The sequence below is a fragment of the Silene latifolia genome, chromosome X (genome assembly GCF_048544455.1).
Source record: "Silene latifolia isolate original U9 population chromosome X, ASM4854445v1, whole genome shotgun sequence".
NCBI lineage: Eukaryota > Viridiplantae > Streptophyta > Magnoliopsida > Caryophyllales > Caryophyllaceae > Silene > Silene latifolia.
In genome coordinates this window covers 306,896,957-306,914,736 of record NC_133537.1, presented here as the reverse complement: position 1 = coordinate 306,914,736, position 17,780 = coordinate 306,896,957, and the positions used below count along the sequence as shown (strand labels likewise).

The following is a 17,780-nucleotide window of genomic DNA, read 5'->3' as shown; positions in this document are numbered from 1 at the left end:
GAAGGCTTAAATTCAACTAATATAATCGACTGTAACACTACCCTTCCTGTTTCCTTACTTGTAAATTTTTCCTACAAAAACTCTTATCAAGAAGAGCACTTGCATCCAACATATTTATAAAACCCATCATTTGCCTCTCTAAATGTCATGGCCCACCTTCTTTCTCATGGTCATAAAGGATCTCATTAAAGTCTCTAAACATAATGATCAACATCTTAAAATATTATAAAGGTCTTATATCATATCTGAAGTTTATTTTATATTTGTTTGACCTTTCAAGACATCCATAAACTCTTATTGCTTTCCAGTTCGATTTCGTTTCTTCCCCATATACAATGCTCGATATATGGTGATGATAGAATATTAGTAAATATATGTAAATTATTTGTTAATATTAGTTTTGATTAGTTTTGATTTACTAGCCTATTTTGTAATTATCTTATTGCCTATTTGTAGGTAGTAGTTATTTAGTTCCTAAATTGTAGGATACTAACTTTGTATTTATACGCTGTTTGATCAATGAATAAACTCATCCATTATCTTCCTTTATGGTATCAGAGCTAGGTTACGATCTCTAAATCGCTTCCGCTCCAACCTCACAGTCTTCTCTCTCAACTTCTTCATCTTCTCTTACCCGACCTCTTGTCACTTTCAGGATGACTAATGACACCATTGCAAAACCGGGTTTCCATCCCGCTCTTGCTGTCAATTCCATCCGCAACCACATCACCGTCATCTTGGGTATGGACAATGATCAATACCCGTTATGGGTTGCCCTCTTCACAAATCACGCGAAATCTAATTGCGTTCTCCATCATATCATCAAGCCAAAACACGGTATTCCAAAGTCGCCAAGCACTGATGACGAGAAGGAGTTGTGGGAAACCCTTGATGCGATGGTTCTCCAGTGGATTTATTTCACAGTCACAACCGAAATTCTGGAAATAACTGTTGAGGCCGACACCACCGCCATGAAAACGTGGAATCGCCTCGCTGCCCTTTTTCAGGATAATCGCAATTCTCGAGCCATGACACTCGAACAGGAATTTTCTCACATTGATATGCGTGATTTTCCGAATGCTTCTGCCTACTATGAGAGATTAAAATCTCTGGCGGATCAATTGAAGAACGTCGGTGCTCCGGTGACTAATAGCCTACTTGTGCTTCAAATGGTATCGGGTTTAACTGAGGCATACAGCAACGTTGGGTCCATAATCCAGCAGCGTGACCCGATTCCTGATTTTTTCCAAGCCCGTTCCATGCTAACACTCAAGGAGGCAGGGCTTGCAAAATAGACGGCGACCTCCACCCTCTATGCGAAGGTGTCGCCTGACAGTGAGGGTTCAGGATCATCGGGAAAGACTGCTACTACAGGGATAAGGAAGGGTACCCGCAATGGAGGAGGAAAGAAGTAAAATGGTGGTCACAAAGGAGGCAAGGGGTCGAAACAACACCCAACTTCCCCTGTTTCTTCACCTATGGCTTCTCTCGCTACTCCGTCTCCACACCAATACTACGGTGGATGGCCGTGGCCTGCTGCTCCGTGGGGGTATCCACCATGTCCTTACCCCATGAGTCCATGGAGGAGGCAGCCTTTTCGTCCTCAAGCTGGAATTTTGGGTCCAAGACCGGCTGCTCAAGCATACATGGTTACTGGTTCTGCTCCGTCTCAAACAGAAATTGAAGCTGCTATGTATACTTTGGGTCTTACTCCTCTTGAGCCATGGGTCATGGACACGGGTGCAACATCCCACATGACATCTAACCAAGGTAATCTCACATCTTTTGTCAATTCGAGGTTGCCTTATGGTATAGTCGTTGGAAATGGTCAATCTATTCCGGTTAAAGGTCATGGTCATGCCACTCTCCCTAAACCGCATCCGCAATTCGTCCTTAAAAATGTCCTCTTAGCCCCGAATTTGGTCAAAAATTTAGTGTATGTTAGAAAGTTCACAACCGATAACAACGTCATTGTCGAATTTGACCCTTTTGGATTTTGTGTGAAGGATTTACGAACAGGGAATCATCTCATGAGATGTGATAGTAAGGGAGCTTTGTACCCTGTTTCAGCCGCCCCGCACTCTGTCCTTGCTGCTTTTACTTCCTCCTCGTGGCATGCTCGTCTCGGTCATCCCGGGGATCCGATTATGTCTTTTCTTAAGAAAAATAAGTTAATTGATTGTAAGTTGAATTCTAGTAACTCAATTTGTCAATCATGTTCAATAGGAAAACATGTTCGTTTGCCTTTTGCCAATTCTACTACGCGTACTTTTATGCCATTTGATATTCTTCATTGTGATCTTTGGATATCCCCTGTTCTTAGTTCGTCGGGTCATAAATATTATTTGTTAATTTTGGATGATTTTAGCAATTATTTATGGACTTTTCCTATAGCCAAAAAGAGCCAAGTTAGTTCTATTTTATTGCAATTCCATTCATACATTGACACACAATTTGAACGTAGGATTAAAACACTACAATGTGATAATGGTACGGAATTCATAAACAACTTATTTCGTGATTTTTTTGCTGCTCAAGGTCTTAGTTTTCGTCTTTCATGTCCACATACATCATCCCAAAATGGTAAATCCGAGCGTAAAATTCGTTCCGTTAATAATATGATTCGTACCCTCTTATTTCACGCATCTGTACCCGTCTCATATTGGCATCACGCATTAGAAATGGCTACATATCTCTTGAACATTTTACCTAGCAAACCTATTTCTTTTGAAACTCCCGTCACAATACTCTTTAATAGAGTTCCCCTCTATAGTCATCTTAGAGTCTTTGGTTGTTTATGTTATCCTCTTATTCCGTCTACTACGATACATAAATTACAACCCCACTCTACTCCTTGTGTCTTTCTAGCCTACCCCAAAAATCATAGAGGTTATAAATGTTTTGATCCGTCGTCTAATAGAATTTTTATTAGTCGCCATGTTATTTTTGACGAGTCAATTTTTCCTCTCTCTAAATTGACTCATTCTCCTATAACAAATTATGATTTTTTATGTGATGAGGTTCCCCTGTATGTCCTTCAACAAATGACAACTGCCTCTTCCCCTCAGCCTGTTAACCCACGAGACCCGACCCCCCTTACTCATGCTACCGACCCTAATACTACAGCAGCTAATGACACACCCAACAGCTCGCCTGTGTCTTCCTCACAGCATGTCCCTTCCCCACAGCTTGTCTCATCCCCTGCTGTACACCACTCGGTTTCGCATCAGCCCATTCCCACCTCTAAACCCACTACTCGTGGTGACCACGGTATTGTCAAGCCCAACCCAAATTACAACCGACCCGATGAGGTATACAACCTGAACACTACTGTCACGATTTCACCCATTCCCCGTAATCCCATGTCAGCTATTCATGATCCGAATTGGAAATTGGCTATGGACGACGAGTATAATGCTCTTATTGACAATAAGACGTGGGACTTGGTTCCACGTCCACCCAATGTTAATGTCATCCGTTCTATGTGGATTTTTAGGCATAAATTTCATTCTGACGGTTCTTTTGAAAGGTATAAGGCACGTCTTGTAGGTGACGGAAAAACGCAGCAAGTTGGAGTAGATTGTGGAGAAACTTTTAGTCCCGTGGTAAAACCCGCTAGTATCCGAACAGTTCTCAGTCTTGCTTTATCACATTGCTGGCCTATTAACCAACTTGACGTCAAAAATGCTTTTTTACATGGCACCTTGAATGAAACCGTCTACATGTACCAACCCCTCGGATACCATGATAAACAGCGGCCTGATCATGTGTGCTTGCTTAAGAAATCGCTCTATGGTCTTAAGCAAGCACCCCGTGCTTGGTACAAACGATTTGCCGACTACATTGCTCAAATTGGTTTCATACACAGCAAAGTGGACCATTCCTTGTTTATTCTTCGACAAGGTATGGCTTTGGCTTACTTATTATTATATGTCGATGATATCATTCTCACATGCTCCACTGAATCTCTTCGGCTACTATCATGAGCAAACTACACTCAGAATTCGCTATGAAGGACCTCGGGCCATTGAGTTTTTTCCTCGGAATTGCAGTCACACGTGATGAAACGGGTATGCTTCTTTCCCAATCTAAGTATGCTGAATCAATTATTGATCGTGCTGGTATGTCAAATTGTAAACCCGCTGCTACCCCGGTTGATACAAAGCCGAAGCTTAGTGCCTCATCTTCCACCACCCCTTATTCAGACCCTACCCAATATAGAAGTCTTGCCGGTGCTCTACAGTATCTTACTTTTACGAGACCGGATATTTCTTATGCCGTTCAACAAGTGTGCTTGTTTATGCACAATCCCATGGAATGTCACATGGCCGCTTTAAAACGGATAATTCGCTATCTTCAAGGCAGTCTTATTCATGGTTTATGGCTTCGTAAGTCCCTTCCTAAGCAACTCACAGCCTATATTGACGAGGATTGGGGTGGGTGTCCAGATACGAGACGGTCAACATCTGGCTATTGTGTTTATTTAGGAGACAATTTAATTTTGTGGGCCTCTAAACGTCAGCCCACATTGTCACGGTCTAGTGCTGAGGCCGAGTATCGTGGAGTTTCCAATGTTGTGGCCGAATCATGTTAGCTCCGTAATCTCTTGGTCGATCTCCATGTTCCGATGAACAAAGCTACTCTCGTTTATTGTGACAACGTGAGTGCTATATATCTCTCCGGAAATCCGGTTCAACACCAACGCACTAAACACATTGAGATGGACATTCATTTTGTGCGCGAAAAGGTTGAAAAATGAGAAGTCCGAGTGCATCATATTTCATTTCGATATCAGATTGCCGATATCTTTACCAAGGGTCTTCCATTGGTGCTTTTTGATGATTTTCGAGACAGTCTAAATGTTCGTTATCCTCCCGTTTCGACTGCGGGGGTGTGATAGAATATTAGTAAATATATGTAAATTATTTGCTAATATTAGTTTTGATTTACTAGCCTATTTTGTAATTATCTTATTGCCTATTTGTAGCTAGTAGTTATTTAGTTCCTAAATTGTAGGATACTAACTTTGTATTTATACGTTGTTTGATCAATGAATAAACTCATCCATTATCTTCCTTTAGGTGACCATCATAAGAATGTAACGTCGCATGTATGTTTTTCCACTAAAGTGACATAGTGCTAGAATTCTCAACGATTCCACCAAAATAATTCGTAATAAAAAATCCACATTTGTTACGTGTCCTCTTCTATCCTATTTCAGCCTATCATCGCTTCTATAATGAAACGATCACAGCTTAAACTTTTTACTGCTCTACGTAAGTCAGACTTACGTACTAAGCATGATGAACATTTCTTAAACGATCAGACTTACGTAGAGCATTAAAAAGTTTTATCTACTTTCAAGGTATTGAATTCGAGATATGACCGACCTTTTATCTTCTTTATAACATCTCTTATTCTTGTCAGTTCATTTGAGCCATTATTGTCTACAATAATGGTGCCTCGCTCTCAATAGCGTGATCATGGAGGTCTTATAGAACAAAGATGTGTCATTCAAAGGTCATAGCTATTCTTGTAGAACACGAACTTTGTATTCTCCTTTATCGAACCATAAAACAAAGATATTTTTTTTCAACTACTTCCCAGATCATACCACCACCCTTTGGTTGTCGCACTCCCATCATTTTTTCAACTAGGACTTTGATATTTATATGGCAATTTATTCATACTCTTCCAAAAATGCGGTGTTGTTTGGTCAGTCCACCATAATTATCTTCCAAAATCCATTCAATTTTTTTGAAAAAATTGACGTATTTTTCCCTTCAAGATCGCCCTAATTTTTCGAGATTATACGATTTGTTTAAGTCAATTTTAAGTTAGAGTTATTAAGAGACATATCTATATCAAAAAGTTACAAAATCATGAAGTTAAGAAGACCACAAAAATTATAGGAGAATTGAAAGAAAATGTTGTTTTAATCCCTACAGAAAACTAAGGATAAAACCTATGCAAGAAGCCAAGAATCCTAGAGAAAACATCTCCCAAATGAAAATTCAAGAGGTGACTTAACCATATTTGGTTAATGCTGTCAAAAGTAATTTTCCATTGAGAAATTCAATACGTTAAACTCAAAAAATCTAATCTTGCTTGTTTTTAAATAAAGTTTATGTGTTAACAACTATCATAAACTGCATTACTGTTAACAAAAAACTGATTTGTTTTTTCGGACATGGTTTTTTTTTTTTTTTTTTTTTTTTTTTTTTTTTTTTTTTTTGGCAGCCGTAAAGAAAGGTTTTACATTTTTATGGCTTGTCTAGCCAAGCCATGCGCAATACTATTAAGAGATCTAGGAATAAAATTGAAACATAAACAATGAAAAGAGCTTGCGATCTTATGTATGTCCTCCAAGATGCCTGCAATCAGATGATCAACCTTATCGATTCCTGCCAGCTCATTAATAAGTTGTAGACAATCTGACGATATGTCCATATGTAACCAGCCCTCAGCACTAGCCCACAATAACACATCCCTGACGCCCAGCGCCTCAGCCTGCAAAGCTGTTTCAGCTTTAGTTTTCACCTGTCGTCGCATACGTTCTTGCCCCTGCCCATCATAGGCCACCCATCCGAACGCAGCTACATAATTTCGTTCCCATCCGGCATCAACTTTTACCCTGATGACATTACACCGATCCGGACATCCAATCAGTTGAACAGGATACCCGGACCGTATCTCCATCCTACGTTGATCCATAAGCTCTTCGACACCCCCTCCTATTACCTTTATCCTACATTTTCCCTCAAGTTGATCCTTAAGGATCCCTACTTTATCCTTAATCGAACCAAACAGTAAATCAGCAATCACATGAGGGTTCTTAGTCAGTCCTTCGAACTTGACTTTATTACGGACAGTCCATAATCCCCATAAGATTGCGACGAAGTTTATGACACGTACCTGTCCCTCATCCTGTTTCCAAAGATACTGAACCCAATCAGTTAGCCAAGCCGCCATCCCGACCGATTCCGCACCACCAACTCTAATACCAAGCGAAGATCCCGCCCAGATCCTAGCTGAGACCTCACAATCCCTAAACAGGTGCTCAAGAGTTTCCATACAAACTTGACTCTCTCCACACAAACCACACAGAACATCACCTGCCAGTTGTCTGCACTGAAACTCTTTTCCAACTGAGAGTGTGTTCGTAATGATCCTCCAGACCAAAATTTTCCACGAGTTGGGGACCGGAAGTGTCCATAGTCGTTTCCGACAGAAAATCCTTTCCCTCTCACCGATCCTAGTTTTATCTCTACCTGAACCCTTCCTACTCATATACTCATCAAAAATCAAACCGTAGCCACTCTTAACCGTATAAACCCCATCCTTTGTAAACGGCCGTAAGATAACATCGATTCGTTCATCTCCCGTCCCCAGTTGCCGTAATCCTTGCCGCGTACTCCTCTCTGATCAGCGCCCTGATGAACCTCTCATTCCACTCACCATTAGGAAGCAAAAGATCCCTCACTTGCAAGTTCGCCAAGTGCATGTCCCTAACCCCCAACCGCTGGTCCCTTGGTTCCGGGCATGCACCTCCCACCCATCGTGTCACCCATATATTCAGTCTTGAGTCTCGACCTGGTTTCCAACCCAAGTAGTCCTTTATTGCCTGAAAACCATGGATAATGCTACGGACTCCCCACGAGCAGTTGGTTACACTTTTTTCAAAACTATTCGGGTCAACTATATCGTCCCCGAACACTTTCCGCCTAAAGACCCTACTAAAAAAGGAGTTTTCTCCCGAAACCAACCGCCACCCATGCTTTGCTAACAGTGCTTGATTAAGGCATTCAATATTGCGAATCCCAAGTCCTCCCTTCCCTTTTGGAAGACTTAAAAAATTCTTACTACACCAGTGAACAGTCGATCCCAGTTTACATCCCGTCCACCAAAATTGTGTCAAAAGAGAATTAATCTTTTTTGCCACACTTACCGGAATTTTGAAAACCGATAGAAAGTAATTGGAGAGATTGGATAGGACAGAAGAAATTAGAGTTAACCGCCCCGCTGGAGATAGGAAGATGCCGTTCCATGAAGAGATCCGCTTCGCAATTTGATCCAGTAAGGATTGAAAAATACCCTTTTTCGACTCCTGAAACTCTGCTGGTATTCCAAGATATTTCCCAATACCTCTATTCAACCTCACATTGAACACCCTAAGGATTTGTTGTGCTTTTGCAAGGGTAGTGTTCGGGCTGAAGATGAGACCGGATTTTGTCGGGTTTAAAACTTGGCCGGAAGCCGCACAATATCCATCAATGATGCTCTTGAGATGATCGGCCGTTTCGCCTTTGTCCTTAAAGAAGAAGACCGCATCATCAGCAAAAAACAGATGTGTCATTGGTCGAACCCCTCTGCATAACTTAAAACCCTCCAACCGACCTGAGTCCCGAGCCCGATCAATATTTGCCGAAAGGACCTCCATACAAAGTAAAAAGAGATACGGAGATAGAGGATCCCCCTGCCTCAGACCGCACTGTGGTCGGAACTGCGGTAATGGCTTCCCATTATAAAGGATTTCGTAGCTTACAGAGTTGACACGTTCATAATTAGTTGGACCAGGCAAATGGAAAACCGAATTTTACCAAGGTCATTTCCAGGAAATCCCATTTTATTCGGTCATACGCTTTGCTCATATCCGCTTTAAAAGCACATCTTCCATGAGCTCCCTTCCTGTGTCGCGTGATATGATGTATTGCCTCATGTGCCAAGAGAATATTATCACTAATACTTCGACCCGGAAGGAAGGCGTTTTGTGACTCACTGATGAGTGAGCCCATCACCTTTGCCAGCCTGTTTGCAATACATTTAGTCACGACACGCATCATCACATTACAAAGACTAATGGGTCGGTAGTCCAAACACCCTCCGGAGCCTCGCTTTGGTATAAGCGTAATAAAGGTTCTATTAAGCTCTTTCAAAGACCCTCCCGAATTAAGAATGGAAAGAACTCCAGAAGTAAAATCATGCTTTACCAGAGACCAACATTTTTGATAGAAGCACGCCGGAATACCATCTGGTCCTGGGGCTTTGAGAGCCCCCATTTGAAAGACAGCGGTACGTACCTCTTTGGCTGTAAAAGGTCTACACAACCGGTCCGCTTCATCATGAGCCACCCGACTCTGCACATGACTCAATGCATACTCAATTCCAGTGGTATCTCTAGGGGTCCCCCCATTTCTGGAAGCCTGATACAGCTCCATGTAGAAACGCTGAAATTCACTACCCACGAGCTCATCATCATAATTCCATTGCCCATCTTCCCCTTTTAACCCATGAATGAGATTTCGGCCCGCCCTACCTTTGACCCAGTTAAAAAAGAATTTTGTACACGTATCCCCTTCCACCGTCCATTTGACCTTTGCTCGCTGTTTCCAATAAACCGCTGCAGCAGCAGCAAAAGCTTGAAGTTCCTCGTGCACACGGGTATACTCCTCCTCTCCCCCCCTTACAAGCAGTGTTGATCCCATTTTCTAACTTCCGATCAAACTCATCCCACTTATCCTGCCACTCAGCCTTTTTATCCAGAGTCCATTTTTTAACACTGCTCCTCACTCTCGCCGCTTAACCACCCGAAAAGCCTAAGCGATCCGTAAACCACAATGTCCAAGCACCGCGAATCCGCTCCAAACAGTCCTCATACCCCAAAGCCCAGGCATCAAGTTTAAAAGGCCTGCTACCTTTGTTGTTGATTAAATTTAAGTCCACCTCAATGGGAGCGTGATCCGAAATTTGGATAGGGTAATGTTTAATACCCGTATCCGGAAAAAAGACAAATCCTTGGATCCCAAGGCTTTATCCAGCCTTTCATACACTCTCTTATCCCCCTTTCTATTATTACACCATGTAAACCTCGGACCCTTAAACGGAATATCCACCAGTTCATTCCGTATTGTCCATAAATTAAACTCCTCCGCCCCTGCAATCGGTCTTTGACTAGAACTTAATTTATCACATGCATACCCAACTTGATTGAAGTCCCCAACTATTAAGAAAGGGTATTGACAATTCATCAACCATTGCTCCAAATCCTCAAAAACCGATGCCCTCAAACTAACACTCGGGGCACCATAAAAAAGAACAAGATACCATAACCGTCCATTATATTTTTCAACTAATAGGATCATATAATTATTACAAGCCTTAACAAGGGACATATAAGACTCCTTCTTCCAACCTACCCATAGCCCACCCGCTGCCCCAATGGCATCAACCCCAAAAGCCCTCACAAAACCTAGACTTCTAAACATAGGAAAATTAGAAACATACTACATTTAGTTTCGATTAAAAAAACAAAATCATAACACTTACTACCTAATAACGCTCTTAGCTTCGGAATTGTAGGGGAGAGCGTATTATTAAGGCCCCTACAATTCCATACAAGACCCATCATGGTGAGTGAGGAGGTTGTGAAGGCCCAACCTCCGCAAAGCCATTCCAATCATTCGCCCTCCCATTGACGGACGGGTTCGAAGAATCACTTGAATCAACCATAATTATATCAGCCACATTGATTTTGAAACCCCATTTCTGTTGAGGGAATTCATCCCCTTCACCTCCTTTCTCCCAACGCCTTTTCTTGGCCAGCTGATGAAGATAAGCCTTCGCATTTTCCAGAGACTGGCATGCATCCTCAGGGATGATATAGTCACCTGCCTCTGTGCAACATTTTCGCTTCCTTGCAAAGACATATCTCCTCCCCGTGTGTATCCCTCATATCAGAGCAGTGGTACACATCAGCCAAGCCAAGGAGTCCATCTGAATTACTGCCCACTGGAATAGACGCAATTTGCTTTGCTTTGGCCCCAACTTCAGGAATATCAAATAACTTGAATCCTTTGTTTCTAGCCAGCTTTCTCTCATTGTTATGGCTCACCTCCTCCTCATATGCCTCCTGGATCAGTTTGTCAAGTGGGACAAGATTAGACGTCCCCTCATAAAGCTCCTTACCCTTCCTATGAATAGCATCTGATGCAAGAGAAGCCATTTGTGATGGCTCCCTTGCATCACCTATCATCAGCAGATCACCATTAGAGCCTTGGTAATCTGACTCTGCTTCGTTATCGGAAAAAACCTCTCCCCACAGCACCGCATCCTGGACATCACCAATCATCCGACGAAATAATGATGACCTCCTCCTCCTCGAAACTCGGTGAATCCGGTGAAGAGACATCCTCAAACTCATCTCGTATCTTGTTGAACAGGTCCTCTCCTGTATCTGCAGAAGCTTCATCATCGATCACCATATTTTCATCCTCAGGATTAACCAAATTGACCCCCTCCTCCTCTACAACCTCAGTCCCAGCTCTCCTCTCCTCCCTTATGTCCACTCCTCCCCTGGTTTCATTTCTTTGGTCTTGATCCCCGCCCCACCTCTCGGCATGATGCCCTCGGGATAGTGATACCGTTAGGAATACCCCCACCGGTGGTTCAAAGGTCTGGTTATAACCCCTTTGTTCATCCTCCATTCTAGCCCAATCCACATCCCCTTCACTTACGCACATAACGGCTTCCCGCCTCCTTTGATCTCTCACAACCAATCCACTCGGCAATCGTGATTTGAGTAAATGACATAAGGATCCTCGATCCGAATTTGACTAAGGACCCCTTGTTGAAGCGATTTGGAGTCTCCCGCACCTCTAACTCTTCCCCTGCACTGTGAAAGATCTCAACATTCATAGCATCTTCATCAAGCCAACCCCCTGCACTGGAACACCTCCTCCACCAGGGCCCCAGTACTCCTCCCAAACCTGCCTCCCCCCTGTACTAAATTTTCCTGTGCCTCAACCATAACAAAGATCCCCATTATTATTAGATGCCCCATTGTGGTCGACATTTCTAGCCTCGACTACCCAAACCATCCCCTCCCGACCCCATACCTCTCTCCCTATGGCCTCCCTCACCTGCACCCCCCTGGAAAACCACAGGCCCTGCAAAGGGCTGTGCAGTAATGGCAAAAGTCATTCCAGGGAGTACCCTACCCCCTGGGGTAATTCCTAGATCAAATTCAACCCCTCTTTCAGGTGATTCCCACCTTCGCCTCCTTCTGTTCCTACCCGTGTCAGAGCTCAATTTGACCCTGGAAGACAAGAACTTGGTAGTGGATGGTGTTGCTCTCAGATCCAGATTAAACATCGTGTGATTGCTATTAGCTTGATACACCGGGAAGCCTTTTGCCATTGATTTATCCAACATCCCATTGATACTTGAAACTACTGTCATCAGTGACTCTCTACATTGAGCCCCTTTGTGTCCAATCTTACCACACCTTATACAATATTTGAAAACTTCCTCGTATTTAAACTGTACCCATAGAAGATACCCCCCCTCCATGGCTAAGAAAAAGCCAGGCATTAAAGGCTCACTCAACCTTAGGTAAACTCTCAACCTCAGGTAGTCATTGTCAGGAACAATATGGAAAGGTTCTATTTGATAATGGTGACTAAGGAGCTTACCCGCAATGTTTGCAACATCCATAGTCAGATACTCAAATGGGAGACCACAAACCCGTACTCCCACCTCCGCATAGGGGAATCTGACAGTGCGTGGGATAGTGTCAGGGAACCATTTGGAAAACACCATGATCGCCCCATCGATAGTTCTTTGAAGTCCTCTCATAGAGAGCTTCCATATCCTCCCCAGCCACGCAGATGAAACACATACACCTCCCCCATTCGAAAAACTGTAATTGCACCATTAGTCGTCCATTTGCGCCTAATGACCTCATTGATCAGTTCAGGCTCGAAAACCCGATAATCCACCAAGAAACCTAGTACACACCTGCTCCAGAACTCCCTGGATTTACCCAACTCGGATGGGTCAATATTGATGACCCCCCCGACCTTGGGTATCTCCAGATGTTAGCATGGAAAGGATTGGTATGCTGGAACTCACTGATATGATGATGATCCTCATTACCCATCCCCCTAACATTAGGATTACCAGTGCCCTCCATACTCAACTTTGGTGGAGGAGTGAAAAAGAAATTGTAAGGATTCGAGTAAGAAGGATTCTGGGATTTGTATCGTGATTTTTTCTTGTAACTTAGAAGATTTATGAAGTGTGATGAGGTAGTGGAGTAACCAACAGCCATTTCCCACTGCTTAAATAGGGAGAGCAGAAGACCCAAAGGCACGTTATTACACTGGAATATGCAGCGTCCCTTCAAATCAATGCAAACCAAACCCCAATCAAACCAGAAATAAACTCTTGAGCCACCCAAAAACCCACTGCTTCCAATAAGAAAAACGCAGTAGCAATTATTACCACAAAAACTAGATTTTTGGACAAACTGATTCCGCTACCTCTAACCCTAAGAACCAAACTAGGGTTTTTACCCCCAATTAAAACCCCCAATTAATACAACTCAAAGAGGCTTTTAATGACTGAAGCAAGCAATCCATACTCCCCAATCAGGAAAAATGATAAAAGGATAGTAAGGAATAAAGCAGAAAGAACGATTGGGGAAGGCAAAAGGAATTCGAGGTAGGTATTTAGGGATTCCAGGTGAACTTTATTGAAAGAACCAAAAAATCCCAGACCACCAATTAATTACACTTCCTTTTAATCATTAGACTGTTTTTAATTAAGGAGGTAAGCTAAATAGGGGAAAAATCACCCTAAGATATGCTTTTCAGAATTGATTTCTTGAAGTAACGAAGGAGAAGGCTCCCTTTTTTGGGAGAACGAGAGCTCTCGTTTTTTTAGAGAGAGAATTTATTTGCCGGACATGGGGTTTTAAACTTTTGATCTATGCTTAGTTCAGTTTGATGCATTTTGAATTTCTTTTCGTCCGACTTGTGCAAGATGAGTTTGTAACCGAGAGCCGAATTTGTTACATTGTTAGCGTGGCGTAATCTTGAGTTCTTAACTCATCATAATTTACATTATATGCTTTGAACTTTTCAGGAACAATTCTTGGAATGGGGCTGAGCAAAAGTGAGATAAATTTGAAAAGGCTACTTGCGTCAGCACCTCGGCTGCAAAATTAGACGAAATTAATCCATGTATTTAAGTAATATGTATGAAGCCTTCTAAGATATATTGATAGCATTTACTTGTCAACTCTTGTATGTGAACTTTGGGTGGAGGAATTCATTTGTGCAATGTTGAATACTATGACTGGACGAAGTAGTGGTCATAGACACACCAAGGCACAACTGTCGCATGACCCACTCAGGGCTCCTGATCCAATGTAGCAAATAATCAGTGCCCAATTCTCCAGGCCCATTGTACAGGCTTTATTCTCCTAGGTTTCTGCCATTGTGTGTCATCTACATGTTCTATATAATGTACCCCTTGTATGCAGCCGCAAGATAATAACATTAACATCAATCAATACAATTTCCAAAACAAACCACAACATTTATTCTGCAATTCCAATCATCAATATGGCTATTTATCACAGATTTTCACATGGTATCAAATCGGGTTAAAATCCGTCTCTTCATTAAGTTGTCTAGGTGATTTCTATTTATCTCGTTCTTTGTTGTTTTTCTGCTATTTTTTCTTTTCTGTTGAAAAAGTTTCTTGCTTTGTTTGTTTGTCGTCTCTAAAATGACTGATAAAGATCCAATGTCCAACCCATTTTTTGTCCATCCTGATGATACTAATGTATTGTCCCTGGTTACTACCCCTTTCAATGGTGATGACTATAGTTCCTGTAAGAGATCCATGCTCATCTCCCTTTCTGCCAAAAATAAAACTGGTTTTATAAATGGGGATCTGGTTAGGCCCATTACTGATGTTGTTAAGATAAGGCAGTGGGATAGATGCAATGACATAGTCATCTCATGGATTTTTGGTAGTGTGTCTGAAGAGATTAAGGCTAGTGTCCTTTTCACTGAGACTGCAAAGGGTATATGGGAAGAACTAGAGGAGAGATTTGAACAATATAATGGTGCAAGGCTATATCAAGTGCAAGATAGCTTAAACTAAATATCCCAAGGTTCTGACTCGATTTCAACCTACTTCACCAATCTCAAAAAATACTGGGAGGTAATAAGGAACATTTGGGCCATGCCTAAGTGTACGTGTGGGTGCACCTGTGGAGCTTACAAAACCATTATCAAGTACGAAGAAGATCGAAGGGTTATAAAATTCCTGATGGGACTCAATGACAGTTATAATGCTATAAGAGGGCAAATCCTAATGTTTGAACCTGTTCCAAACATTAATGGAGTTTACTCTCTTTTAATTTAAGAAGAAAAGCAGAGGGAGATTTGTTTTCAAAATGTCCTGAACCTAGAAGCTTCTACTATGGCCACTAGGGGATGGAACAGTACCAACAAAAACTCTTCCAACAACAGAAATATTGGATTCAAGAATGACAACAACAAGGGAAATGTGAACTCTGCCAACAAGAATCTAAACAACAAGAATGAGGTCCCGTTCAGAAGGAACAACTACCATTGCACCCACTGCAATATGGATGGCCACAGTGATTCAAGGTGTTATATCCTGCACCCAGAACTGAGGGGAAACAGAAGGGTGGTTGCAGATGCTACTGCTGCTGTCAGCAAGCAATTAGAACATGGAGAGTCTTCTGGTAGTCAGGGTAATGCGGAATATGATCAAATTCTACAGGATCTGAGCAAATTTAATCTCAAATCTTCCAACTCTGAACTTGTTATGATGGCAGGTAGTTCTCAAAACCCTGACAATCCTTTGAAATATGAATGGATTGTTGATAGTGGGGCTTCTAGTCACATGACACAAAAACTTGCAGTTTTTTCATAGATACATTAAATTAAAAGAGTCATGCCATATCACCATTTTCAATTGAACTAAGATTCAGGTTGCTGGTGTTGGTGTCATTAAATTTACACCAAATATCACTTTAAATAATGTTTTATAGGTGCCTGATTTCCAATTCAACCTCTTATCCATCAGTCAACTGACAAAAGATCTTAACACATCCATTATCTTCACTCCTAACCATTGCTTCATACAGGTTCTATCCATGATCAAATTCTTGCACTTTGGTAGACAAAGAAATGGCCTATATTTTGCTGATTCCAAGCCCACAAACAACACCAAAGTTGCTGCTTCAACCCAAAATCAAAACCAGACATGTGCTGCTGCTGCCAATGCTTTTGTTTTCTTAGATAGATGGCATTGTAGATTAGGCCATGTTCCTTTTCCTAAAGTAAAGTTTTTGCCTGTAATAAAAGATTATAAGCAGCAAACTTCTTTTATTTGTCAAATTTGTCCTAAAGCAAGGCTCCATAGAAAGCCATTTCCAAACAGCAATTCTAATTCCAAAAGCATTTTTGAATTACTTCATGTTGACTAATGGGGACCATACCATACCCCTACGCATTTTGGTTATCGTTTTTTTCTCACCATTGTTGATGATTTTTCTATAACAACATGGACTCACCTCCTTGCCCATAAAAGTAATGCACTACCTATGCTTAAAACATTTATCACCTACGTAGAAAACCAATTTCGGGCACATGTAAAAACTATTAGAAGTGACAATGGTTATGAATTTGGTGACACTCAGGCACTGGCATATTATGAATCTAAAGGCATTGCACATCAAACGTCTTGTGTTTGACGCCCCTCAACAAAATAGGGTGGTTGAGAGGAAACATAAACACCTCCTTGAGACTGCCAGAAGTCTATTGTTTCAAGCTAACCTTCATGTCAAATACTGGGGATCGAGAGTGTCTCTTGACTGCAACATACCTTATTAATAGAATTCCCTTATCTGTTCTACACAACAAAGCACCCCTTGAGATTCTATACAAGGAAACACCTTCTTATGATCATCTGAGATGTTTTGGATGCTTATGTTTTGTGGCTACCTCAAAAAAGGTAAGGGATAAGTTCCAACCAAGAGCAACATCCTGTGTTTTTCTTGGTTATCCCAATGGTAAGAAGGCTTACACTGTATTGGACTTGGAGACACAGAGAATATTTCACAATAGAGATGTAACTTTCCATGAAAATGTTTTCCCTTTCCATACAACAAATCTGTCTAAGCATTTTGATCAAGATAGCATGCCATCTACCCCACAAGGCGTGACAAATCCCATTTTATTTGGGAACAATAATGCGTATAATGATGAGGATATCTTAACAGAAGATATTGAAGGTCTGATGCCTGATCCTACACCAGCAACCACACCTGAAGAAAGCCACAGTTCAGAACTGGTTGACAGTGATGCTACTGCCCTACCAGTGTCTACCTCTGCCACAGGTAGAGTCAGAAGACTTCCCTCATACCTCAATGATTATGCTGTGGAATTACCACACTCCACTCACTTTGCTTCTTGTCAAACTCACTGGTGCAATCTTGTCAAGTTCAGTGCTCTTCCAACATCTTCCTAACACAAAATCAACTACATGACCTCCTATTCTGAGCCATCTAGCTATCAAGAGACCTCTAATGATGAGCACTGGGTAAAATCTATGAAGCAAGAGATTAAGGCTCTCCAAGACAATGGCACATGAGAATTGATTGATTTACCAAAAGGACGAAAGGCTATCTCCTTTAAATGGGTATATAAGGTCAAGTTAAATTCTGAGGGAACTTTGGAAAGATACAAGGCTAGGGTTGTGATTCGAGGGTGCAACCAAAGGTCTGGAATTTATTATCAGGAGACATTTTATCCAGTTGTGAAGATGACAACAATTAGAGCCTTAGTTTATGTTGCTGCTCACAGTGGTTGGAGTATATTTCAAATGGATGTCAATAACACATTATGTAATACTCCGTATTTATGAGTCTTTGGGTACTCTATCGAGTAGGCCTTACT

General features: G+C 41.7%; 3 protein-coding genes across 3 annotated transcripts; 2 read left to right on the top strand and 1 right to left on the bottom strand.

The window, feature by feature from the left end:
- The first annotated feature begins 656 nt into the window (after positions 1-656).
- On the top strand, positions 657-1,295 carry LOC141620462 (uncharacterized). The gene has a single exon (XM_074437326.1). The coding sequence runs from the start codon at positions 657-659 to the stop codon at positions 1,293-1,295; it is 639 nt and encodes a 212-aa protein (XP_074293427.1).
- Positions 1,296-6,255: 4,960 nt separating this feature from the next.
- On the bottom strand, positions 6,256-7,290 carry LOC141620461 (uncharacterized). The gene has a single exon (XM_074437325.1). The coding sequence runs from the start codon at positions 7,288-7,290 to the stop codon at positions 6,256-6,258; it is 1,035 nt and encodes a 344-aa protein (XP_074293426.1).
- Positions 7,291-14,571: 7,281 nt separating this feature from the next.
- On the top strand, positions 14,572-14,952 carry LOC141620460 (uncharacterized). The gene has a single exon (XM_074437324.1). The coding sequence runs from the start codon at positions 14,572-14,574 to the stop codon at positions 14,950-14,952; it is 381 nt and encodes a 126-aa protein (XP_074293425.1).
- Positions 14,953-17,780: the final 2,828 nt, after the last annotated feature.

Bases quoted from the DNA above. Each gene is read 5' to 3' on its own strand.
- LOC141620461 (XM_074437325.1), bottom strand. From the start codon at position 7,290: ATGAGTAGGAAGGGTTCAGGTAGAGATAAAACTAGGATCGGTGAGAGG.
- LOC141620460 (XM_074437324.1), top strand. From the start codon at position 14,572: ATGACTGATAAAGATCCAATGTCCAACCCATTTTTTGTCCATCCTGAT.
- LOC141620462 (XM_074437326.1), top strand. From the start codon at position 657: ATGACTAATGACACCATTGCAAAACCGGGTTTCCATCCCGCTCTTGCT.